This window comes from Paroedura picta, chromosome 13 (assembly GCF_049243985.1).
Source record: "Paroedura picta isolate Pp20150507F chromosome 13, Ppicta_v3.0, whole genome shotgun sequence".
In the NCBI taxonomy this organism is placed as follows: domain Eukaryota; kingdom Metazoa; phylum Chordata; class Lepidosauria; order Squamata; family Gekkonidae; genus Paroedura; species Paroedura picta.
Window position 1 is genome coordinate 7,853,470 of NC_135381.1, and position 27,160 is coordinate 7,880,629.

General features: G+C 48.1%; 1 protein-coding gene across 7 annotated transcripts in view; it reads right to left on the bottom strand.

Annotated features, from left to right (window-relative positions):
- TANGO2 (transport and golgi organization 2 homolog) overlaps positions 1–27,160 on the bottom strand; it is a 74,979-nt gene that overhangs the window by 4,479 nt on the left and 43,340 nt on the right. For 6 of the 7 annotated variants that reach the window (XM_077309157.1, XM_077309158.1, XM_077309161.1 and 3 more), the window contains exons 4-8: positions 26,954–27,073; positions 25,528–25,642; positions 10,554–10,624; positions 2,963–3,116; positions 1,093–1,197 (exon numbers count right to left, since the gene is read on the bottom strand). In XM_077309157.1, coding sequence (XP_077165272.1) covers positions 1,093–1,197; positions 2,963–3,116; positions 10,554–10,624; positions 25,528–25,642; positions 26,954–27,073 — 565 coding nt within the window. Of the gene's footprint in view, positions 1–1,092; positions 1,198–2,962; positions 3,117–8,243; positions 8,578–10,553; positions 10,625–25,527; positions 25,643–26,953; positions 27,074–27,160 lie in introns of those variants that run through there. The other variant, XM_077309163.1, reaches the window with a different exon arrangement.

A 27,160-nucleotide genomic window follows, 5' to 3' on the forward strand; every position in this document is an offset into this window, starting at 1 on the left:
TAAATCCCTTAAAAAACCCCCTTAATCCAATTAACAATTAACAAGATGGCAGTCGATAGGAAGTCCAAAAAAATCTCCACCATAAAAACTCTACCATAAGGAGTCTCATACTCGGTTTTTTCTCTGCCATAATGGGTCTCATACCTGGTTTTTCTATACATGAGGAGTTTCATATCTCGTAACAGGGTGACTGTTGTGGGGAGAGGAACTGAAGGCGATTGGAAGTCACTTTGAGACACTTTGAGAGTGAAAAGCAAGGTATAAAACCCAACTTTGCTTCTGCATTGTGTCTTGCCCTAAAAATCCAACAGGACTTCTGTAAGTTGGCGGAGACTTGGTACTTTACACTACCAGCCACTATGGAATTCCTTTGGAAGGAACAGCTGCTGAAACTCAGTTGTGAGTGATTCCAGAATTCAGCCTGTGATGGGGCAGCCATTCAAATGATACCTGCACAATGCACCTTGCACAATTTTCCAGTCATCCGATATGCCCTAGTCTGGCTGCTCAAAGCCTATTGGGAAGTTCTGAAAATCTCTTTGTTCCTCATCTTACTTTTATAGGTCCCGGAACTATCATCAGGGGATCCCCTATAGCTAATGAGATCAGGACCCTCACTCCTAAGCAAAGAGCTCCTAATTGCTAGCTGGACGGGGGGGGGGGAGATGAGGAGTTAACTCCAATGAATAGCCATCATTTAATGTGTTTTGATGTGCTGGGGATTTTGTGGGTTCTGTGTTTTTATTATTTTACTGTAAACCGCTGTGACTCTCTGAGAGCAGCGGTATATAAATCTAAGAATAAATAAATAAGATAAATAGGGATGAATGCTTCCTGAGAAGCACAATGACATGGAAATCCTTACTAGAGAACCCTAACTGTTAGGGATATGCGATGTATAAGCACAAGCACATGAGAGGGACACACTGCTTCTGGGTTCACCAGTTTGGACTCGGGTTATAGTGTCCAAGCAGTTATGAGAATAAAGAAGTACACTGAACATCAGAAGTGACAATGTATAACTGAGACGGTGAGCAGGACCCAGGAGGAGCCTTAACTGTGCATAAAAACTTCCCCAAACCTTTATTTTACCTGGTTCCGTAATTTGGGCAACGAACACATATAGCTGCGTACTTGTCCAGCATGGGGAGGACGTAGTCTCTTCCCTGGTCCTCGATGGCTGGGTCTGGCAACTGCCTGGAAAGGGCGGAAAGCAAACAAAGTCTGGGTGACCTTAAAAACTCAGATTTCAATGGACCACTAGAGTTTCATTTTATTTTGCTTCAGGGCCAACATAAAATCTCCAGACTCCAGCCTGGCCTGGAGGAAATTCACCTACCATCCAACAGTGGCGACCAGCAATTCCCTGGGTAGGCCAGGACCACAAGAGACAAACCCCGGCACGTCCCTCCCTGCCCACCCACTCACCATCTGCCTAATCTCTTGAAACCAAACACGGCATGATTAAACGAGCCCTGAACGGACAACAGTTGTCCAGCAGTAAGTAGCTACAAAGGGCAACAGCGAACAGCTACTGTGGAGCAAATGGAACTCTTTGAAAGTTTTTGGAAAAGGGGCTGTGGGGAAGGATGGATGGAGGAGTTCCGTAATCATGGCGTCCCAGGTGAAAAAAAGGACCCATCCTGCTTCACCAGCCACCGGTTGTCTGATCAAGGCCACCCAGCAAGCCTCCATGAGCCAGCGGGGATTTGAACCTGTGTCCCCCAGGCTCTCAAGCTGAACCGCCCCATCCCGCCGGCTGTCTCTCACCAGAGGGTTTCTCCCAGGCCGTTTCTGAGAACATAACCGACCCATCAAGCATCAGATTGGGTTGCAGCTCTCACCCCATGAGGTACTCCGAGTAATTCTCTACCCCTAGACCAGGGGTAGTCAAACTGCGGCCCTCCAGATGTTCGCTGGCAGGGGGCTCCTGGGAATTGTAGTCCATGGACATCTGGAGGGCCGCAGTTTGACTATCCCTGCCCTAGACAAAGCGTCCCGCAGTACACAGAACCGCAGGAAACATTAGTAATCTAATTCCGCAAAGGCGAAGTGTGCCGCAAGAAATCGGTCGATCGATCGATCGAACTTCCAAGGCGCTGGCGTTCACACGCTTTGTCCCTCCGTCAGTTTTCTCTCTTTTGCCACCGATGTTCGTGCAAATTCGAGTTTGGGCTTCTGCCCGCCAGACGAAATATAATGATGAATTCATTAAAAAAAAAAATCTATCGAACCATCTCCTCCGTGCAGACAATGAGCTGAGCTGCTCCATAATCCTAGTTAAAAGTCCGCTGGCTCTGTGCCTTCTGCCTCCCACTGCATATTAAGAGTTACGATTCAGTTATAAATACAAGACCCCAGTAAGGCAGAGAGATGCCACTCAGGAAAATTTTTATATCTATAAATAAAAAGATAGAGACAAGAGCTGAATACGGATGTCCAGGGCCTCTTTTAGGACGGGCGGGATGTAAAAATACAGATTATTTTATTCAAAGAATTATATAACAATCTATTTCTAACTGGAAGGAGTTTATAAGGAAAGGTATTAAAATATGTAGTTATGATGCATCTCTGGCTTTATTAATACAGGCCTGTAAAGAAGTCAAGTTTGTACCACTCAAGAATAAAATGGCTTCTGAGAATGCAGAAACTGGCCGGGCCTACAAATGACTTGGGTTCCTCCTCCACACTGAAGACTCTGGGGCTGAACTACAAGGGATTATGGGGTAATGTGTCAGTGGAGCTCCCGGGCAGCTCAAAAAGCAGACATGGGTAGAAGAAGAGCTAGAGATAGGTCTGGGCTGGGGAGGGTCACCCTCCCCTGTACACAAATTTTAAGCTCTTTTCTTCTCCCATGCCATTCTCCTCATTAGCGTTTCCCAGGAAAATTGGCTTTTGTATGCCACTGGCACACTGCTAAGAAGACCAGACGCTGAAAGAAGATACAAGAGGGTGTCCTTACGGGTCTTGGTTGTTCATGACTTTAATGAGCTCATGCACCAGGTCCTCCTTGGTGAGGTCTTGGCTGCGCTTGACCACCTCTGTGAAGAGCTGCTTTCCAAACTGAAGCTTCTTCCATGGAGTGTCCAGCAGGGAATTGCTCAAGCCATAAACCCCTGGGAGAGGGGGGGGGAAATAAATACAATCGTAAGAGGTGTAAAATACTTAGCATATGATACTCAGTTTATCCTATGGACCCCCAGCTAGCCCAATACCCTGAGATACTGGAAAATAAGGAGGATTGGCCCTGTTAGTATTTGGTTGGAGGACCACCAAGGAAGCTGAGGGTCGCTGTGCAGAGGCAGGCAATGGAAAATCACCTGGGCTCCCAAATTTGCTTTTAGTGAATTATCCATTTCTCCCTGGCATGGCAATAAATCAAGCTAGCTTTCAGAAGGAACTGCATGACTGGCAGAAGCGCCGCTCCTTTGGGTACGGACTGCATACTAGTAGAAAGGTAGGGCTGGAAATAACCCTCGAATAAATATTTATATTAAATCCCCGCAAAGGATTAACGCTGTTCCAAGACGAGTCACGCCCTTGTCAATCGATTTATTTCACTGGACTTAGAAAGGCATAACTCTATTTAGGATGGCACCGCTAGTCTCCGCGTTGGGTTCTTAGTTGTTATTCTACCCCTGTTGCTCCTCACCCTGATTCCCTGGGAATCTAGCGGGTTAAAAAGCCAAGTCAATAGGAAACGAAATAAATACTTTTCTCTGACCTGAGCACTTGTTTGAAAATTACAAGAAGCCGGGGGGGGGGGGGAGAGAACAGGGAAAAGGCCGAGCTGGCGGATGACACACCACATTAATTTGGGGATGGGAACGATCAAGATGCCAAGGAGTTGTGACGGGAACTCTCCACTCGGTGCAAACGGGCAACAAACTGACAAATGGGGGTTGCATGGAAGCGAATTCGAAATGCTGTGCGCTGGGGTTCGGCATCCTGCCTTCCCGCGTTCTCCGGAGGAATCTAAACTAAATGGGAAAGCAATTTGGGGGTCGTGGTGGTGCGGTGAAGATGGCCGACTCAGTGCGCAGCAGTGCTTGGATGTGGGAGGGCCAGGCTAACTCGATCTCACTGGATCTCAGAAGCTAAGCAGGGTGGCTCCTGGTCAGGATTTGGGTGGGGGATCGCCACGGAAGTCCAGGGCCACTACGCGGAGGAAGTCAATGGCAAACCCCCTCTGAGGGTCTCGTGCCTTGAAAGCCCCACGGCAGCCTTTCTCAATGGGGCCCGCGAGGCGGCAAAACTAGGGGCATTAAAACATTTAAGCATTTTTTAAAATGCAATTCAAATCCTAACGCTCCATGAAAAGCACAGAACAAGCAAGCCTCTTAATAAGGCGGCTAGGCGCGGGAATTTCAAGGAGGCGCATCGGCCCCTCGCCATCCGCAAGACGGAACTGGTCCGTTGCTGAGACAGATGGCAAAACACCGGTCTGTTCGTGTGAAAAAGGGCCCGATGTCTGAGCTAATGAAAACGCACCAAGCGTCCAACTGATCGAGCGCAATTAACCGGCTACATCATTAGTCGCGAAACAGGAAGGCCTCTTCTCCAGCAGATTTCAGCTGAAGCTCCCCTTGTACTGCTTGTCTCGTGTGGCAGAAGCTGGGAAATGCACGGTGTGAGGACATGAGACACATGGGACCACCCGCTATTGGAGGGCAGGGTGGGATGGAAGGGGAGAAAGAAGAGGAGAGAGATTCCGCACGGGGCTAAAGCTCTCAGCAGCCATCCAAGCCCTGGGATTGCTAAGAGATACTCTTCCACTCTTATCCTCTTGGCCCAGGCTGTGTGCTACAGATTATTTTACACACCAACAACCATTCGATTCCCCCAAGATCCCTCCCCGAGACTGGTTGGCTTTCACCGGTCCATTAGCCGAAACAGGATTTTCTTTATTTGCAAAAAAAAGGTGAAAGGGTAAAAGTTTTAAATAGGATAAAAGACCGATGCAGCTTTGCAAGGGGGGGAAGTGAAGTAAGGGTGATGCTCTTGTAACTGGCCCTTCTTGTACTCCTGAAGGTCCACCGGCTGGCCTCCCCAATCGTATTCCCCTTGAGGTTCTTCAACCTCACTATAGGAGTTTTTCTAAGCTGAGAAAAGCTACAGGTTCAAAACATTCCGGGTGTGGCTAGGAGCTTGGTCATAGGTGGAGAAAAGACAGTGTACGGGTGCCTTTGACACGGAGAGGAAATGTATGAACTGACCCTGAAAGCTCCTCCATGGCTGTATATGGAAGACACAAGATGTCCATGTTACACCGTTATGTGTGGAAGACCATGCATGCATCTGCTTCCAGCTGGTCCTCTAATGCAGGGGTAGTCAACCTGTGGTCTTCCAGATGTTCATGGACTACAATTCCCAGGAGCCCCTGCCGATGTCACGGCAGGGTCTCCACGTTGGCCAAGAGACAGCTCTGTGGCACAGCGAGCGTGGCGATTCAACCAGGCCCAACCACACTCCTTTAGGAGACAAAAGACTGAACAGCATTCTGGGTGTTTAAAGCATGCTGCAAGTGGCTTAATAAATTACACTTCATCCCCCTTCGTAAGGATAAAGGCACATTTCTCAGAGAAGACTTCGTAATGGCGTGCGGCAACATGGGCTGACGGCTGAGCTCTCTCCCCAGCAGTGCCCTACATTTGCTGGCCGTAATCCAACCAAACAAGCAGGAGCTGAGTAATATAATGATCTCTCTCTCTCTCTCTTCGACCCGCCAAGAGCAGCTACTCCCCTCCCTGCGGAGCCTGCATTTTGCAGAGAATGAACTCTGCTGATGCAGAGACATCAGGGTCGTGGCGGCTGAAGCCTCTGGACGCAGGATTCTTTTATTATAATTTTGTGCCGCGGCGTGAAGAAGCGCTGGCACATCTGTCAACGTGAAATTAAGGTATACGGAAACAAAACACTATGAGCCGAACTACCCGGCGTCTCCATTTTTTAATTAAGAGTATTCTGAAAGGTTGTTTGTTTTTTTTAAAATGAAGAATGAACAGATGGAGTTCATAATTCTGGGATTTTATTTTTTAAAACCATAAGAAGTCGATCATCAAGCGTCAGATTTAGAAGGGGCCTTATAGAGTATCTGGTCTGCTCCCCCACTCAGTTGCTTTTCTAGCTAATGGCTAGGATGCTTCCATCTGAAAATTCATAACACCAACTCTTACTTGAATCTGATGTTCTCCTTAATGACCAGCAAATGATAGCAGAGTGATGCTGAGTTAATGCAACAGAGCCGGATTTTTCCGGTGCTGCTGGGTTCCTAATTGTGTGTAATGGTCTGGCCAGATGTTGCTATCAGATTGCAGCAACCTTCTCAGCTCTTTCAAATAAGCAAAGCCGAGGGAGGAGATGAGATACGCCGTCATTTCAGTCTGAGGTTCAGGATTCCAGGGGTTAGGCATGCACGATAGTCCAGTACAAGAAGTCAAGTCTTTCAGGATTCAAGCAAGGAGGTGTCGGCTTGTCGGTATATCACATTGTATCCACACTCTACAACATCCTTTGAGAGGTTTTATAGTTACATGCCCGCTGCTCAGACTCACTCCTGCAATGACTCATCATCACTTCCACCAGGTAGCTGATGCCTAGCCATATGCTGAGCGCTTTTCCTTTTACCATGCAGCTCTGCTCTAAGACTGCACTTTCACCAATGATGTAAGAGGGCTGGAAACAGGCAGCTGACATTCTTCTGCTGTATCAGAGCTGGGTGTGTATGGAGATGACCCTGAACAAACTCTCGGCAAGTCTTGGCATGTTTGCACCTCCTCCTCTTGTTCGTCGGCTATTGCTGCCTAGGATCTGGATATGCTGGCCCCTTCCTCCTCTGAGGAGTCCTCAACGATGCAGAGTCCTGGCTCACCCATGACACTGTGCTTCACAAAAAGCAAGGGATGCCGATATTTGTACTTTTTTTAACAAAAAGAGTGACTCAGCAGCTTGCATTCATGATATGCAAATTCACACACATATGCTGCATAGTTAATTGAGCTAGAAGCGCTGGGAGACCTGCCAGGACAACAGAGCCAGCTCAATCCTTTCCTGGCTTTAAGCATCCCCTGCAGACTCTCCCATAGAGTTAGATCTCCAGCACCTTTCCTCTAACTCCATTGTGACTTGATGTCACAGAACATTTTACAGCAGCGGAAGTCAACCTGTGGTCCTCCAGATGTTCATGGACTACAAATCCCATGAGCCCCTGCCAGCGTTTGTTGGCAGGGGCTCATGGGAACTGTAGGCCATGGACATCTGGAGGACCACAGGTTGAATACCCCTGCTCTAGGGAATGCACAGCAGCTCCCCCTAGGGGACAAATGGACTAAACTTCTCCAGCAGTCGTCCAGTGACTTCCACAGGAAGAACGGGGATTCGAACCAAGGTCTCCTAGATCCTAGCTGGCTAACCACGTCACTGGATTGGCAGGAAAGACCCGCTATGCAGCATCGCCCGGTTTGATGGTTTCCCAGCCAAGTGATCCGACTGCTGGGGATGCATCCCGGCTACAGATGTCCTCCAAAGAAAGTCGCAGCCGTGTGATCCAAGTCAATTAAAAACATGAATATGGCAACACATGCCCTGCCACAACGGATTTGGGGGAGGGGGGCGAGTTGGCCTTTTCTGCTGGTTATTGTCCCTCTGTGTTTGAAATGGTTTTTTTTTTTAATCTGAAAAGCAAACTAATACTATACATTAGAACCAAAGGTCGGAAACTGCCCCCATAGGAACGGCAAAATTGGTGTGGACCATGTGGGACAAACACTGACTTTTCTGGAATCTGGGTAAAATTTCCCCCAATTGTCACAGGTACACACCTCAAACTGCAACGAGACTCCCCGCGAATGTCTAGCACAGGGGTAGTCAAACTGCGGCCGCTGGCAGGGGCTCCTGGGAATTGTAGTCCATGCACATCTGGAGGGCCGCAGTTTGACTACCCCTGGTCTAGCACAGTGGTTCTCAACCGTCCCAATGCCGCGACCCTTTAATACAGTTCCTCATGTCGCCGTGACCCCCAACCATAACATTATGCAAGAAATTAAACCGAAACTGACCAATGGCGTAAAGATCCATTGTTCATGATGGTATATAAATTGTTTTTCCCCCCAGGGTTTCTCAGTTCTGCCTCTTGTCCCACCATGCCGATCTCTCTCTTTTCTGCTGCTCCAGGCAGACCAACGCTCTATCTTGATCTACCCCGCAAAGCTGTTGTGTGGATGGCACACACACACCCCCCCCCCCACCCGGCCAAGCTGCTCGCCCTGCTGCGACCCCTGTGAAAAGGTCGTTTGACCCCCTAAAAGGGGTCCCAACCCCCAGGTTGAGAACCACTGGACTCTAGCAGCACGATTTCCATGGAGAATTGCCCCTGTCGACATCCGCTGATTTCAAGGGACTTAGGCCTGAGCACTAGGGTTGTACTTTATACTTGCATGGACCAATAAATGGATTGTTCTTGAGAACAACAGTTGGATGGGTAGCATCTCTCTTTCTCTCTCTCTTTCTCTCTCTCTCCTCTGTCATTCCCATCTGGTCCTCCTGGACTCACTTAATCAGAACAGATTCTGGCTCTATCTGACAGAATAAATGAGACCCCAGTTAGCTTGTTCGAAGGATGGCAGCCTCCAATCTTTCAAAAAAATAAAATGGAAGCCACCTTTAACCCCCAACATGGGACCCAATTTTAACGCAGGATGTTCCTCTCTCTACTCGCACTTCTTTCAGTCATCGTAACATCTATATCCTCTTTCCCTTGTGGCTGAAGATGGCTTCCATTTCCCAATCAGAAATATACTCAATACAGTAAAACCCGATGAAACCCTAGCCAGGAAAATGATTGGCAGTCCCCAATAAAAGTCCTAGCAAATGAAATGGCTTTTCAGTGCCCCCCCCTCCCCGCCCGTGTCCCCAGGGTGCTCATTCCACATGATGGAGCCCCTACTGAAAAAGAAATGAGTCTCAGTAGATGCCAAGTATTCAGCCTTGAGGGTGAGGGGGAAGCAGCAGGTGGCATATGAAGGACTGTAAAAGGCAGATGTAGGTCTACAGCAAAGAGACAGCTTGGTGCAGTGGTGGCCTGTAAACTGGAGAGCCGCTCTCCAGTAAACTGGATTCCCCGCTCCTCCACCACACGCTACTGGTATCTTGCAGGCCTGTCAATCAGCATGGCCCAACAGCTCCCCTATGGCTACTGCAGGCAAAGAGGTCAGGAGAGGAAGAGCCTCAGAGTTAAATGCATAAAATTGCTTGGTGCCATGGCCTTGGTTCTCCCACGTGGGGGGGGGGGGGGAGGGACAAGGTGGCTGTCATGCTTGCCTCTGGCTCCTGCCATAGCAGCTTGACCAAAGTCCCAAGATACCCCTTGGGCAACTGGTTGTTTTCAGTCCAGCGAGTTCCCCCCTCCTGTTCTCTCAAGAATTTTCCAGCCCTCTTTGTATATTATGACTGTGCTCTTCCGGCCAGTAGGTGGTAAGTTGTAAATTGTACCTTCGCTCTGATGATAAGGGGGTACACTCTGTACGATCACAGACTGCGGGAAAACAACTGCCACGGAGGGGGGCAAGCCGAGCCCTATAATTGTCTCGGACATCTGTATGGGTTCAGTTTCCACAAAGAAGCGTTCTATGTAGCTGTTAGTATGTCACTCCAATAAACTACTGAACGTTCTTTTTTTAAGACTCGGAGTTGCCTTTTTGGGGAGAATGGCGAAGGGACGTAACTGTGGCAAAGACCCAAGTGGGATGGACCATACCACTCAGTATTCAAGTGTGAATTTAGGAATCTAGGTTAAAAAGTGAAGAAACAGTAAACCAAGAAAGGGGAGGAGGAAAGGGGAGAAGCCTTCCTTGCCGCTGTGCTAGTTTTCTGAATGTAGGGTTGTTGAAATAATTAAAGGAATAGTCAACATCTAAATTGGAAGTCTGAAGCCAGATGGCCCATTCGACCACCTCCTTCCCCTTCATGAATGAACCGGGCATAACCATTGGGACCTGTAAACCTGTGTCATTTTGACTCGCAACAGTAATCTCCTTGGTTTGGCTCTTGTGGCCCTTTCTTGCATGGTCAGGGAAATACGGATGGCCACTCTGGGGTCAGGAAACCATTTTTTTCCAGGCCAGATTCTGGTTGGGGTGGGCATCATCTGGGCATGGACTTGGAGTCAGATGGTTGTGAATGTTCTGCATTCTGCAGGAGGTTTGACTAAGTGACCCTGGAGATCCCCTTCCAACTCTATGATTCTCAGGCAAGGATTCTTCCCCCAGCAGAAATCCTTTAATTGGAGATGCTGGCCCTTCTGCATGGGAACCATGTGCTCTGTTACTAAGCTCTGACCTCACCTCTTCCACATTTTAGCTGGATGCCCTAAATGTGTGGCCAGAGCATTTACTAATTAACAGACCCTTGCATGAAATTCCTCTTAACGGGTCTCTGTTGTCAAGGGATCTCTGCTTTGGAGGCAAAGCACACCACGCGTGCACACATACAAACCCGCACACGCCCATCACTTTTAAATCAAAACGGAATACCCACAGTTTTCTGACATAACCCACCGGGATTTAGGTAGACAGGCTCTGGGTCTCCTTTGTTTCCGTAATAGTAAATTACATCTCCCTTGACGGTGCTAAAAGATAAAAAAAGAATAGAAAGAGAGTTCTCCTTGCAACACGGCAAACTCAGATCTTCGATTAAGTTCTAATTTCATGCAACCTTCAACACAGCATGACATTTTCGCGGTTCAGAGGCAGGCCAATTATTAAAAACCCAAAAAGTCAAATACGTGGGCTAGAGTCACCGCTTAAATGGCTGGTTAAAGTGGGGGGGGGGATCTTATCAGTAATCATTATTAATGATTACAAAATGTATGCGAAAATACACCTTGTGAGCAATGCACAGGCTTTCAAGACTCGGAATTACCTGGCGTACATTTGGTGTCTCCCCACCTCCCACTGATTTATTTCGCCAATCGTGGCCGATGTTGGATGAGCACCAGAGGGAGCTCCAACAGCATCCGATCCACAGCCATCGGCACCGTGCCCCCACGGCACTGACCCCACTCCATCCCGCTGGCACCGCAGAGCCTACAATGCTGCAATTGTGCCATTTTGCGAAAGTTTTGGTTGGCGTCCAGTCCCGTGGTTTGCGACCAGAGCGCATTCCGATCTAGGCGTCACAGCTGGGTTGGCTCCGCCACTTTGTCTTCAGTTTCCTCCTGCCTCCGCATCTCGGCTGCTTATTTTATTCTCCAGGGCCTTTGCAGCTTTATGCCCAAAGTCCCCTTTTATACCATGATGCCCTTGAATTCCCAAGGGTGAACCAAAGCATGCAAATGACGGTCCCGGGATATATAATGTTCAGTTTATACATAAAGATGGGCGGCCGACTGTGCTAGAGAGCCAGTTTGGTGTCGTGGTTAGGAGTGCGGACTTCTAATCTGGCATGCCAGGTTCGATTCTGCGCTCCCCCACATGCAGCCAGCTGGGTGACCTTGGGCTCGCCACGGCACTGATAAAACTGTTCTGACCGAGCAGTGATATCAGCGCTCTCTCAGCCTCATCCACCCCACAGGGTGTCTGTTGTGGGGAGAGGAATGGGAAGGCGACTGTAAGCCGCTTTGAGCCTCCTTCGGGTAGGGAAAAGTGGCATATAAGAACGAACTCTTCTTCTTCTTCTTGGTCTGTCTGGAGCGGTGGAAAAGAGCAAGAGTCCAGTAGCGCCTTCAAGACTAACAAAATCTGTGGCCGACGTTTGAAGAAGTGGAAGCCCACCCTCTGCCACACATCGAGTCAGAATCCTAGAGTTGGAAGGGGGCATCCAAGCCATCTAGTCCCACCCACTGCCCAAAGCAGGCTCAGCCTCCAGCATCCAGGAGAAGGATCTGTCCAGACACTGCTGCAGGGAAGACATAACCCTAAGCGCTTAAGGAAGGAACTGCCAGAAGACCAAAGACACCAGTGTGATGATGGGATTCAGCTCTCTGTCTAGATACGGAGCATTTCCAATCAATCTAGCAGCGCGTCAACACAGGGGAAATGGGAAGAAATCTGGATGAGGCGTCAGCCCTGCGGTCTGCAGGCTGCCTTTAGATGGCTCACTCTGAACGTCCTTCCATTCCCTTCCGCCGACATGGGAAAGCAATTCCTCAAGCTGCTCTCTGTCTATTGGGCAGGATGCTGCTATGAGCTCATATCAAGAAGTATTTCACTCAAGCCGTTCAGTTATTATTTACGGGGGTGGGGAGGCTTTTCTGCAGCCACTGAAAAACAAAGTGCATCTGCAGTCGAGATTTTAATTACGCACAAATCTTCAAAGTGTGTAGCAGAGACATCTCGTCAATGGGGAGGAGGGGGGGCTCTTATGTTCCCCCCCCCCCCACTACTCATCTTTGGGATAAATAACAACTTGAGACAGAATTGATTCCCCCCTCCCCCCGCCATACTAATAGCGCAAAGCTTTTTACACGGTAGATGAACGACCATTTCCAACGTCCCGTTCTCCAGGAGAATGGAGGAAGATGCGCTGATAGCTTGGCGGCTAACAAAAGCGGGCCAGATAAAATCTCATTAAGCTAAATGTGATGCATTGGGAGTTAAGCTGTCGGTGCATAAATTGGCATCTGGTACGTCAGCCCTAACAAGGAAAATTGTTCTTTATTTGGCTATTTATAACCTATTCTACACGTAGCCGCTAGAGTGCAAGCTGAGATTTATGCTCTTCTCTTTCCAAAGCATTCTGAACTCTCCTCAAAACAAAACAAAACAAACAAACAAAAAAAAAACCCCGCTCTACCTTCTTTGTAAATTATGCACAGCAGAAACAGCAGGGAGATCCAAAAGCCATGTATTTATTTATCACAGAATCATAGAGTTGGAAGGGGCCATACAGGCCATCTAGTCCAACCCCCTGCTCTACGCAGGTTCAGCCCTAGGCATCCGAAAGCATCCAAGAAAAGTGTGTATCCAACCTTTGCTTGAAGACTGCCAGTGAGGGGGAGCTCACCACCTCCTTAGGCAGCCTATTCCACTGCTGAACTACTCTGACTGTAAAAAAATTTTTTTCCTGATATCTAGCCTATATCGTTGTACTTGTAGTTTAAACCTTAACCACTACACCAAGCTGGCTAACTGCCCATTGGAGATTTGTTTCCTGCCTCCTTCAAAGATTTCTAGAAACTGCCCTCAACTAAGGAGGAATTTCCACAACCCTGAAGTGAAATCCGCATGCATTCCATGCAAGAATTCAATAGCCACGAGGGGCAGGAGTCCAAATGACAGGTCGTAGAATGCACAGCACCTGGAGCCGTCAACATCACTCAGGCAGCCCAAAGTGAAACAACCCAACTAATTAGGACCAGATGGTTCTACAGACACTCCCTACTGTACGGCCCTTTCGATCCATCGGCATGCTAGCCGGAGCAGAACTGAAGAGATTTTATAGGCCAAGAAGGAAGCAAAGATATCACAGCTGGGAGCCAAACCCCCTTTCTGTGCGTGGCATCACTTTAAGGGTCGCAGACGGCTAAATCACATTAAAGAACTGCACAGGATGTGATTCAGGAGATCCGAAGGGAGCAGAAAAGTTGGATTTTTCTTTGCTGCCATCACCAACCATCATTCCCCTGGCTGCCAGACGAGGCCTTTACTGTGCTTCGTCAGAGTCAGCCTGTGGTTTCTGCCAATGATGCTCCAGACACCTCCCCAATTAATTCAGTTCCTGCCAGTTCAAGAGACAACCGTACAGTTGGCGTCCCTCTCGAGGAGGAGAGGGGGATACACAACGGGGAACAACTCTATCATTAGCACTGGCTCAGTGGCACAGTGTTTGCATGGTGTGTGCAGGGTCCCAGATTACATCCCTGGCATCTCCAGTTCAAAAGACCAGGCAGAAGGTTTGCTTGAGAGCTTGGGAGAGCTGCTGCCAGCCTGAGTAGACAGAATGGGACAGACCAGGGGTATAAAGCAGCTTCTAGTGGCCTGTGCGCTGACCAGATCACTGTGTGAAATTCTTTGTGATCTGTTTAAGGCAGGGGTAGTCAAACTGCGGCCCTCCAGATGTCCATGGACTACAATTCCCAGGAGCCCTTGCCAGCATTCGCCAGCAAATGCTGGCAGGGGCTCCTGGGAATTGTAGTCCATGGACATCTGGAGGGCCGCAGTTTGACTACCCCTGGTTTAAGGGCTGTGCTTCAATGGAGGGGTATGCAGAAGGTCCCTGGTTCAATCCCTGAACCCTCTAAGACCCGCCACAGCTTCAGCTCCTAAAATTACTCGGGGCATCTCAGAATTCCATAGGATCTGGGAGGGGGGCAGATTAACTAGTCCCCTGTCCTTGCAGTCAAGGGGGGTGGGGAGAGAACAACTGGGCCTTCAAAGAGAGAATGATCCATCTACAGCACAGCCCAAATCTCCAGTCCCTCTAGCAGACTGAGAAACCTGCTCTATCTCCCAAAAATCTAGCACGAGTCCTCTGTTGCGGAAGGGGTCCCAGACAACCACTGAAGCCTGACCAGACAAGATGACCTCCCCATGGATGAGCATGTCCAAGCAGACCACCATCCTTGAGGTCTGCAGCACCCGGCCACAGGCCACCTCTACTAACCTGGATGAGTTCAGACACAAACTACAGCTTGCCATGAACCAGGAAGTCAAGAGAAGGGCTGGAGCACAGCAGGAGAGAAGAGACAGCAGCAGAGGCACGCCTGAGGCTCAATCACAGCAGCCGGCCTGTGATCCGGCTTTGAGGAAAGGACGATTGTTCAGTCTGCTTTGGAAACAGCATACCATGGGGGGGGGGGAGGTTAACATTAGGAAAATTACCCAGAACCGATGCAATGCATTTAGGCAAAAGTCCCCAAGACTTTGCAAGTGGACAGACTCTGTGGGCATATTTTAAAGGCTGCAGTAGCACAGACCCTAGTCGCACTGCTTTTAGAAAATCTGCCAAGATTGGTTCTAATAGGTTAATAGCCGTGCACTTAGACAGTTTTTAATGAAAATGTTTTTGCTAGACCAGGGGAAAGAAAGAGGGTGGCATAAAATGTCTTAATCTGTGCCTGAGCCGGAGAAGAAGCAGAGGGGGGCAGCCAGCTTGGTGTAGGACGGCAGACTTCTAATCTGGTGAGTCGGGTTCGATTCTGCGCTCCCCCACATGCAGCCAGATGGGTGATCTTGGGCTCCCCACAGCACTGAGCAGAAATATCAGGGCTCTCTCAGCCTCACCCACCTCACAGGGTGTCTGTTGTGGGGAGAGGAAAGGAAAGGTGAATGTAAGCCACTTTGAGACCCCTTCGGGTAGAAAAAAGCAGCATATAAGAACCAACTCTTCTTCATTAATATCAGGTCTCTCTCAGCCTTACCTACCTCACAGGGTGTCTGTTGTGGGGAGAGGAAAGGAAAGGTGAATATAAGCAACTTTGAGACTCCTTTGGGTAGAGAGAAGCTGCATAGAAGATCCAACTCTTCTTCCTCCTCAGTAATATCAGGGCTCTCTCAGCCTCACCCACCTCACAAGGAGGGAAGGAGGAAGTGCACGGCTCGTTCACTTGATGCCAAACCCGAGTGTGGCATAATGTCCCAACCATGCCACAGTTAGCACAAACCACAGTTTGGCATAATCTCTGACTTGAGCCAGAGAAGGACTCCCAGGAGCTGCCGAGGAGTCCCGAAACTTCTGAGAACGCCTGCCCTTAGGACCTCATGGGCAACAAAAATTCTGAAAAATATTTTCAATACATTCCCTAAAGAAAGAAAAGTTACTATGCAACTCCTGCTGGTCAGAGTATTGTATTTATTCCTAGGTATGTTTCTCCCCAAATAAGATGTTCTGGCAGTTGCTTATAAAGCAATAAAAGTTGGACATTACAAAAAAAAAGCCACCAAAATGCAGCAAGCAAGACCGTATGCCTCATACGCATCCCCAAGGCGAGTGAATTGATTGTTCTGCTCAGTGCAATGGCAGAATCACTCATACGATTCCACATCTCCTTGGGGAGAATACTTTTTGCGCTGTCGCTTGTTTCCCCCTTTCAGCAGTGTATTTTTGTGGGATTTAAAAAAAGAAAATCTATTAATATAGATCATGGAGAAAACTGTACGTATTTCGAAGCAGCCAAGCCAATTTCGGGGCCCACGGCGGGCCTTGCTGAGACATGCTTGCGACAGTAGAGCGGAACTTGGGTTTGCAATGCCCTTCACGTTTGGGAAAAGAAAATTCAGGTTTCTTACTAAGGCTCAGTCGTGGAATTAGAAGAAGAAGAGTTGGTTCTTATATGCCGCTTTTCTCTAACCAAAGGAGGCTCAAAGCGGCTTACAGTCACCTTCCCTTTCCTCTCCCCACAACAGACACCCTGTGGGGTGGGTGAGGCTGAGAGAGCCCTGATATCACTGCCCGGTCAGAACAGTTTTATCAGTGCCATGGCAAGCCCAAGATCACCCAGCTGATTGCATGTGGAGGAGCGCAGAATCGAACCCGGCTCACCAGATTAGAAGTCTGCACTCTTAACCACTATACCAAACTGGCTGGGCGACCTTATATATTAACTTAATTGCATTTATATACTGTGCTTTACCATGAAAGATTTGTGGTGCTTTACCATGGTGCTTTATCAGGGCGCTTTACCATGAAAGATTTGTGGGGCAATACAAAGAAAGCGTCACAAACTTACAACATTTCCAACCGCTGAACTTATAACATTTTAAACGGCAGAACCTTTGAAGCTTTACCCTTCTGCGAGTAATTTTTTAACTGCATAACTGTCGATTCAGTTCTTCCAGGAGCGATTTGGACAGGGAATCGCCCTGAGCCTCCGTTGGGCGAAGCTGGTGGTGGGAGGGGCCTTTGGGCTTTAGTTGGGGGCTGTTTCACGGGCCTCGACCAAAGGCTTGGCGGAAGGGCTCCGTTGTACAGCCCTTGGGGCCAGTTACAACACTCTCACTTCGTTGTGAGCACAAAACGGAGCAGGGGAGCACGACGTCAGCTGCTCTGGGTCCGCATTGAGGAGAAAGATATAAGAAAATAAATAAGCTTTCAAAAATACAGGTCTGCAGCTAACATCCCCCCCGTGCTGCCATATTTCCAGACAAGCGAGCAAGGCAGGGACTCTCCGTCTGTTCGGCAGCCAGCTATTCCCGCCGGAGGTAGCCGAGCAGACTGCAGGTGGCTGCCTGAGCAATGGCAGCTTCCAGGAAAGCCGGAAGGCCGTGACCCCCGTGACCGCTGAACAGCCGCTGTCCCACCTGAGACCCTTAAAGCAGAGGTTAAAACGATGCTAATGAACTCTTCGTTTCTCGTCAGCTGCTCAGAGAGCTTTTCTGAGAAGTGACTGGCAAATGCATTAAAAAACAAAACAAAACCCAGAAACAGCCCTATGATGTTAAAGTGTCCAGGGGTTTAATGGGGAGGGGAAAGGGGGTTAGTGCCCGGAGCCTGACCCAAAGCCGGCCCCAAGCTTATTGCTGTGGACGGCGACCTCGTGCGGGCTTCCGTGTCACTGCTAGTGGCTCCCTTGCCTGCCTGGGGGTCCTGCTCAGAAAGTTATGCTGTAATAATATCCGTATGAGTTTCGCAAAGAGGCAGAGAGGGGAGGAGAGAGAAACGGATGGGGACGACGGCCGAAGAGCAAGCTCACTAATTCGAGACATCTGTATGTTATTACCCTTACGTTCCATGTTCCCAGAAGTGCATTTTCTATGGCGCATACCTCAAACCGTAAAGCTGCTTTGGGAAAAGGAAGTTTTCAGAACTGAAGATACTGCGTATGGGACGGGGAACAGCCCAAGAAAGAGGGAAATTATTCTTTCCCTCCTCAAAATGGGACTGCAGAGGGATTGCCCCCTTCCGAAAATACTGCCACTTGCTTCTACTTTAAAAAAAAAAAGAAATCCTCACTTAACTTGTTTGCTCATCAAGGCCAATGGAAATGGAAGCCCAGCACTCAATAAGGAAGGAGGAGACAGAACAGATAAATTTTTAAATACAGCTCCTAAGGACAATTTCAATATCATTTATGTAACGGTTTAATGTATTATTGCTGGCATCGTGCTTACTTCTGAGTTGGTCTTTGATGGTAATAAATCATTTATTCTTTAAATCAGTGGTCCCCAACCTTTTTATCACCGCGGACCACTCAACGCCGGGGACCACTCAACGCCTTTTACTGAGGCATGGGGGGGGGGGGTAGTTTACTCCTCTACTCTCAACCACTGCCCTAACGCTCTCTGATCACTATGGTAATGTTTAAACATCCCTTCAAAATAAGAGACAGACATGCCACAACAATGAACATAAGGAACATTTTATTTTCATGGAAATTTTAACTCATGACAAGGACAAATCAATGGGAACCCTGAGCTTGTTTCTCTGCAACGAGATAGTCCCATCTGGGAGGGATGGGAGACAAGGACACCCAAAGTGTGTTGTAAAGGGCCAGGGGGGATGAAGTAAAGGGCCCGGGGGGGGGGGAAAGGCGTCCTTCGGGGCCCACCTCCAATTAGTCGAAGGACCACATGTGGTCCGCAGCCCACAGGTTGGGGATCGCTACTTTAAATCACAAGGATTAATTCTGCATCGTGTGAATTAAGTGACCGGAAACAGGGCTGCAGCCATGGGCAGGGGGAAAGAGAAGAGGCAGGTGGGATGTGGGGGCAGAGACTGCTGGACAGACAGGCAAGCTGGTTGGAGGAGGAGGCCCTCAGGGGCAGGACAGCCACCCTGAGTGGTTGTTAAGCGCCGAGTGGCACTTAAGCCATGAGACCACGCTCCTCCTCCAAGTCCTTACCGGAAATATATTATGTGGAAAAGATAATACTACAATAATGAAAGAGACCAGCTGTAATAGCTAGAGACCTCCAGGGGCTACTGTAGCCACACCATGTCACTGGAGTTTGAAGTCCAAAATCCAGACTTCCTCTGTTCTCCAAAGGGGGCCAGAAACAGAACACAGAGCAACTGTTCTGGAGATTGCTTTTACTGATCAGCTGAGCTTTGGCATTCAGTTATTCCACTGGGAAGAGTGATGTTTGACTCCCTCCTTTATCTAGAACAAGTTCATTGGTTGTTTTGCAAGACGGACTGGCTATTGTGTACAGGAACGGCCAGACGTTAAGGGAATGGAGCCAATCTCTCTGGTTTACAAAATCTCCCTGCCAGCAGTAGGGTAGTAGAGCTTTAGATACAGACTAGCTGTTTCATCTTCATCAATGAGAAAAGAGAGAGCTTGCGGGAGGGGTAACTTATCTGGCCACTGCAAGACTCCATTGGTGAAAATAGCTTTTCCGGACAGATTCATCAGACAACTGCATTACAATAATTTCAAACGCCAGCTTGGATCTTTTCAGTCTCCCCAGGCTTTTAGAACTGACTCAAGGTTCCGCTGTTTTTATGGGATTTTAAATTTTAGATTGCTTTGATACTTCTGAGTTCCTTTTACTTTTGAGCTATTTAAGTATGTGAAAGGTTGTCTCCTAGAGGAGGGCTGGGAAAGGTTCCTGTTGGCAGCAGAGAATAGAACCTGCAGTTTAAACTACATGTAGAACGGCATCAGCCTGATACCAGGGAAAGAAATTTTCACAGTCAGACTAGTTTAGCAGTAGAATCGGCTGCCTAAGGAGGTGGTGAGCTCCCCTTCACTGGCCATCTTCAAGCAGCGGCTGGACAGATACTTATCCTGGATGCTTTAGCCTGATCCTGCATTGATCAGGGGGTAGGACTAGATGGCCTTTACGGACCCTTCCAATTCATAGAATCATAGAATTGGAAGGTACCTCCAGGGTCATCTAGTCCAACCCCCTGCAGAATGCAGGAAATTCACAACTACCTGCCCAGCCACAGTGACCCCAATCCCATACCCCGATGATTCCCCCCCCCCTTGCAAAAAACAAAGCAAAAAATCCACCAGAATTCCTGGACAGTCTGGCCTGGAGGAAATTTGCCTCCTGATCCCAAAGTGACATTCGGCATTTCCCTGGGCATGCAAGACAGGGCTACAAGAGCCAAGCATGGGCACAACCCCTTCTGCCCAGCCTCTTCCCATTCTATGATTCTATTCACGTGGTTGTTCTAGCTTGCTTTTATTGCATGCTGCTTGCCTCCCTTTTAACAAGAGAAAAACAACTCATAAACTCTTCAACAAACACACGCTCCACCCCTTCAAACTGAAGACATGCTGCCAAGGTAAGGAGTTGATTAAGAAGGGACCCATACTGAAATCTGGCTTGGGCAGACTTTCACCGACGAGGTGAAGTTTCAGCTATGTGAACCGTTTCAAGAAGGCGCCGGCCGCTTCTGAGCCGAGCCTCCCGATCTTTCACTGGCCCCCTCCCGGTCAACTGAACTCTGGCACAGCTTTTAACTTCATTACGGAGAGACCAAGGGCAAATTAGCAAATCACAAGATGCCCTACAGCAGTTATGATTCCACGGGGATTTGAAGATCATCGCTCTAGCAGGAGACACGCGAGGAAATGTTTTAAACGGAAGCTTCTGCCTGACCGGCCGTGGCCCACAGGAGTCTGCCGCGGAATTCTAATGGTCCAGCTTCTCTCTGCAGAGAAAGACGTTCTGCCACAGGGTGTTTGACCTTCAGCTCAGACGTCAGTAAACTCAGGCACGAGAATGGACCCGTCGCCAGCAGGAAGCTAGTCCGTCCCCCACAGAGAGAGGGGAAGCCGTGAGGCAGAATCCCCGGTACTGGAGTAGGGGAACTGCACAGTCATTCAAAGAACTGAAAAATTCCCGGAAGGAACAGCCACAGGATAGGGGAAGGGGAACTGGTTTATTTATTTACTCTAATTAGTATATTTTTTTAGACAGCATTTTCGAGTTCTGCTATACTAAGTAGTTGAACACGCGGAAAATGGGAAAGCAGGTTGTGTCTGGTCATCCCTTCAATCAGCCCGGCTCCGGATGAAAGCTGCCCTCCTTCCTGCTTTCACCTGGCCAGGTACCCCTCTGTCCTGCCTGCATGCTCCTTGACTCCCGTCCCCAAAGGATGTTTCCTGTTTCACTTCAAGTTGCCTTGTCATTTTGATTCTGGTGAGCTGCTCTGGGAAGGCCAGACAGTAATTGCATCACTCCCTGCAACAACTGAAGATCAAAGTTTGAATTAACATTTTGGGAAGACATGCAGGCGCCACCAATTCCCATCTCCTCTTGCGTATGCCAACTAACGTGTAGGGTTTATTTTTTTTGGGGGGGGAGGGGGGTTACAGCTTGTCCTGCCCTTCACCCCAAGAGACAGACACTGAGACAGAGAAGGCAAGGCAGATTTTTGAACAATGACGTGCTCAGAAAATGTGGACCAAAGTAAGGGATTAGCTGCTTTAGCAAAGAATTACCATATGGCATAATTTGGATACTATGACACAGTTTATTAATTTGCCACTAATTTACCTTTTCTATTTATCGGTAGTGTCGTTATCCTTGTTCCATTTTGTCTAAGGAAGTATGCCTGCACACGAAAGCTCACCCCTTGAATAAATACTGTTATACTGTGTTGTGTTTGGTTGCAATTGTTGGTTATTGATGTACATGTTCTACAGACTGTTTTATGTATGGTTCTCTGTTATAATGTAAACTGCCCTGAGCCTCCGGGGAGGGCAGTATAGAAGTATGATAAATAAATAAATAAATAAATAAATAAATAAATAAATAAATATAAATAAATCTTTGTTGGTTTTAAAGGTGCCACTGGACTCAATTTTTGTTGTTTAATCTCCCCAGCTGCCATTTGAAAACCTTTACACCGCAGTGGCATTGAGGGGCCTTCCCCGAACCATACAATACCGTATTGTAGAAGAAGAAGAAGAGTTGGTTCTTATATGCCGCTTTTCCCAACCCGAAGGAGGCTCAAAGCGGCTTACATTCACCTTCCCATTCCTCTCCCCACAACAGACACCCTGTGGGGTGGGTGAGGCTGAGAGAGCCCTGATATCACTGCCCGGTCAGAACAATTTTATCAGTGCTATGGCGAGCCCAAGGTCACCCAGCTGGTTGCATGTGGGGGAGTGCAGATTCGAACCTGCCATGCCAGATTGGAAGTCCACACTCCTAACCACTACACCAAACTGGCTTGTACAATACCACGGTACCGTGGTTGGGAAACCCTGATCTAGAAGATAGCAAGAAGGGCTGCTGAGGCACTCATGGGCGGCACTGATGTTCCACCAGCTGGTACACTTTTGCGCAACCTGCCTCCAAGGTTCCCGGGGAGGCTTATACGGGTCTCTTCCCCGTTATATGCTCCTCAAAAATCAAGAAGCTCTTTATGCAGCTTTCGTACCCAAAGAGGCCCTGGAGACGGTGAACTGATTGATGTCTTATTCTGGAGCGTTTCTCTCCAGTCCAGACGGAGATCTTATTCTGGGGTTAATTAGCATTCCACCCAGGACCGCAGAGCTCAGAAGCCTTCTCCGTTTCTGCCCTCTCCCAGTGCCACATTTTGTGTTAACTAACTAAACTATTTGGCTAATTCAAAAGCCCTGTGAAGTTCTAAAGAACCCCATGAAATGCCACACGGTGAGCTTGACTTCAGATTCCGCTCCCCGATTACTGGCTCCCACTCAAATTCGTTTGATGTCTTATCTTGCATTTGCAGGTAGGCGACATTCTTGACTCCAGCGTCATTACAACGGATGAGATTTTCGTTCTTTTCTTTTTCAAGCTCTCCCCGTTTGCCTGACCCGGTGGCTAAAGTGAGTTGAATACAACCATTAGGCTTCTAATAACTCTCCAAATGGTGCCGTGCTTTCTTCTCACCCTGCTCCTTCCCATTTCCTCTAGCTATCCTTTCTCCTTTCCTTTGCCAGTCCTGTGGAGTACAGGTATCTCCTCTTGACCGTCACCACTGAGACGTCACCACCTCTCTCATTAGCTACTTCTCAGCTTAATTTCTTCCCCGTTGCGCTTCGTCGCTTTCCTTCAGCTACCCTGCCCCTTTCTCATTTCCTGTTATCGCAGGCTTCTTCCAGATTCCACAAAACCGAATCAATCCCTGGGGCCCATGAGAAAGTTTTAACTCTAGCTGCGTTGACAACGCGATCTTCCTTCAAAGAAGTTGCACTGCAGTGGTTTTGACAGTTTCGCTCCCTGAACAGCTGGAATGTTTGTGAACATTCCATGCCCGTTACATCAAACCAGATTGTCTGCATCGTAAACTTTACCACCACAAGCAGGACTCTAAATTTCGGGGCATTCGTTCTTTCCCAAAGATGGATTAGGGACGAAAATGAAATGACTTCTATGCTAACTCTATGGCCTGTCTGAAAATGGGTGGGGTGGGAATCTTTCACAGGTATTTTATTTCATTTCTGTGAGCTCTTTGTGAACAGAAACACACATATAGAACACAAGAGGAGCAGGGTTTTTTTATAGCTCGCTTGTCACGACCCAAAGAAGTTCCAAAGCGGGCTGCATGTGGAGCAGTGGGGAATCAAACACGATTCTCCAGATTAGAGTCCGCCGCAATTAACCACCACACCAAGCTGGCTCTCTCCCTCTCTAGAGAGAGAGGTACAAAATATATAGATATATAAAACTAGCAGCTAAATTTGGAGTTTGCACTCTGTCTTGTTTTTCTTGGATCACTAATAGATCGGAGTGGTGACTGTAGTATGGAAATAAAACATCGAATTGCTCTGGGCCACTCAGCAATGCCTAGGTAAAAGGTAAAGGTATCCCCTGTGCAAGCACCGGTTCATGTCTGACCCTTGGGGTGACGCCCTCTAGCGTTTTCATGGCAGACTCAATACGGGGTGGTTTGCCAGTGCCTTCCCCAGTCATGACCGTTTACCCCCCAGCAGCAAGCTGGGTACTCATTTTACCCACCTCGGAAGGATGGAAGGCTGAGTCAACCTTGAGCCGGCTGCTGGGATCGAACTCCCAGCCTCATGGGCAGAGCTTCAGACTGCATGTCGGCTGCCTTACCACTCTGCGCCACAAGAGGCTCTAGCAGCAATGCCTAACTTGAGCCAAACATGGAAAAGCAAGGACATAATCCCGACTACCAAATGTAGATTAGTTCGATCTATCATGTTTCCAATAGCAACTTGGGCTGTGAAAGGTGGGCGATGAAAAAACCAGACAAGAGGAGAATCGATTTGTTTGAATTCTGGTGTTGGAGATGACTTCTGCGGATTCCACGGGCAGGAATAGTCACAAGCAGGGAAATACTACAGCGCATTAAAAGCCTGATCTATCACAAGGAGGCAAAATCACCAAACTCCGGCTCACTTCCTTGAGCCATATCACACAATCCAACTCGACGGAGAAAGCAATAATGCTGGGATTGGTCAGTGGCAAAAGGAGAGCAGACCGACGAAGAACGCAGGGGTTAGACACAATCAAAATAGACACCGGCAAGAATATTGCACAACTAAGAGAAGCGGTGCAAGACTGAAAACTGTGGCGACAGCTGAGCCACTGGATTGTCAAAGGACAGACTCAAGTGAGTGGCTAACATCATCTTCACTATGCAGAGAGAGAGGGGGGGGGGAGGTTGGCAGCTCTACCTACGAGACAGTGCTCAACTGAGAAAAATATTCCATTTAGAGAAAGCCTTTTCTGCTAACAAATAAAAAAAGATTAAACTGCTGTGATAAGGTGAAATGGAGAGCTGAACACTTTCCCCCAGCTGTCTGCTTTACCCATTTTTATATAGACATATGCACACATTAAATCATTATCCGGTTGTTTTTCTCCATATGGGACCCCTGCAACCAAAAGCATCCCTCCTGCAGGGAGAAAAGTGACTTCAGATCTCCCCAGTGGTGCTGTGTCTACAGATGCAGTGCTGTGGCCATGGGGCTTCTACATGCTCATATTCCTTGCAGCTTCCCTGTCGCAGCTCCACTACAGCAGCCATCCCCCTTCTCCAGATGTATTGGGGCTTTTCCATGTTTTTCTTTTTCATAAACAGGCACCTGAATATTGTTATATCAGTATAAAGTTATAACAGTATGTACGTTAGCTTCACTGAAAGTCCAGCTTTCATTAACAAAAAGAGTCCAGCCCTTTTCATTGTGGAGATTTAAGAGGAAAGGTCTGTCTCCACAATGAAGAGGGCTAAGATGGATTTTTGTTGTTGTAAAAAACCCAAAAGCTTGGAATTCAGTGAACCCAAGCTAAGGAGGGCTTAGTACTCGGATGGGGGACGTTCCAAGGAACACCAGGGTCGAGACACAGAGGTAGGCGAAGGAAAACCGCCTCCAAATGTCTTTTGCTTTGTGAATCCTGCAGAGTCTCTATAAATTAACCATGTCTTGGCAGCCCCCACCCCCCAAAAAAAAAGTTTCCTAATTTTCTGGACCTTTGTTTTTTTTAAAGGGGAAATAAAAAAAAGGCAGAAAGGATCTTAAGAACCTGCAACGGAGAGAAAGTTGGACTCCACCACTGGACATGTGTCAATGGCCTCTGCTCTGAGTAACGCCAACACCATGACCATGTCGCACTACTAATGATATGCACTCTGCTGCTCTCTGCATTTCTCCCCATTTGCCAGTTAACAGCAAAGGTCCCCCCCTCCAAATAGCCTTACTTCAAGTCCGCAGCTATTAAATTAAATCCATTGTAAAGGTGTCCTTCAGAGGCCACTTTCTTCAAGTAAGAGTAACTGTCCAGCTCGGTCGTCAGGAAGTTTGTCACAAGGGCACCTGTAAAGAATTAAAAAAAAGAGGGGGGGGAGGGAGGATTTATGGTCTGCCAGAATGATTCCCCAGGAAGGATGCTGACATTTCACCTCCCCGGGCTAGCTCAGCCATGGAGAAGGAATGAGCGAGCGTTAAGTCTTCCTGCCGCAAAAACCTGCCAACATAAGCTTGATCGACCCTGTAGGGCGCTCGGTGTTAATTCGATGCACTTTTAAAAGGTTCGCAGCATTTCAAGATGTTTTATGTCCCCTTTCCCAGAGGATAACTTAGGAGCTGGTGTTACGCAGAGTTCCTAAGAACGTGCTCATTAATTAATCCATTAAGATACTTCTGCCCTGCCTTTCCTATTGGCTTGCGGTGACCTTTGTTTTTAATTTTCGTCATTCAGGGCTGTTGCATAAATTGCACGGCTACCGCCCCCCCCCCCCCCACGGCTTGAGACCACGTCACACTCCAAAAATGCAGCGTGCTGCCACTATGTGATTGAGGCTAGGGAGGAGAGGGATCCAAGGACTTGCGTCTTTCCCCTCCAGCTCGACTCTCTGCAGCAAACCATATTTCATCAGAAATGCAGGCTAAAGCTTATACCCCAAATTAAACTTTGTCAGTCTTAAAGGTGCCACTGGACTGCTGCATCAGACCAACACGGCTACCCATCTGAATCTATCTTTGTAGTTTTCATGGTACATCCAAAGCTGCAATCTATGGTTCTGTGGTCCAAGCCAAAAACCTTCATAGCTTAGGAGGACCTCCAAACTCACTCGCCTAACAGCAAGTCATGGTTTTTCACTACATCAGAAATCCAAATTGCTTTCTCCATTGAGTCCGATCACATGAGCCGGCCAATGTAAAGTGGGCCACGATTTTGCCTTCCTGTGATATTTATTTTTATATGGTTACTATTTTAATTGTATGAGCCTCTTGTGGCGCAGAGTGGTAAGGCAGCAGACATGCAGTCTGAAAGCTCTGCCCATCCCAGCAGCCGGCTCAAGGTTGACTCAGCCTTCCATCCTTCTGAGGTTGGTAAAATGAGTACCCTGCTTGCTTGCTGGGGGGTAAACGGTAATGACTGGGGAAGGCACTGGCAAACCACCCTGTATTGAGTCTGCCATGAAAACGCTAGAGTGTGTCACCCCAAGGGTCAGACATGACCCCGTGCTTGCACAGGAGATACCTTTACCTTTTTACCTATTTTAATTGTAAGCTGCCTCAAATCAGGGCTCTGGAAAGGCAGCATGCAAATATGTTATAAATAAATAAAATAGAAAGGAGTGAGGGGACCCCCCCCTTCCTGTCCCATTCTCCTTTACGTACCTCTCCCTTTTGCATTCTTGTCAATCTTTGGCTGCATGTAATTTGTCAGGGCCGCCATCTTGCCTTTCTTGCTGATTCCAAGCCAGGTCCCGCCTTCTTTCCCTTCCTCCATATCCAAGCCTGCAGAAACAACAGTGAAAATAAAGGCCACCTGTCAACTTTGCCTCTTTCTCGGAGCACCTAAACATTTCAGCTCAATGGACAAAC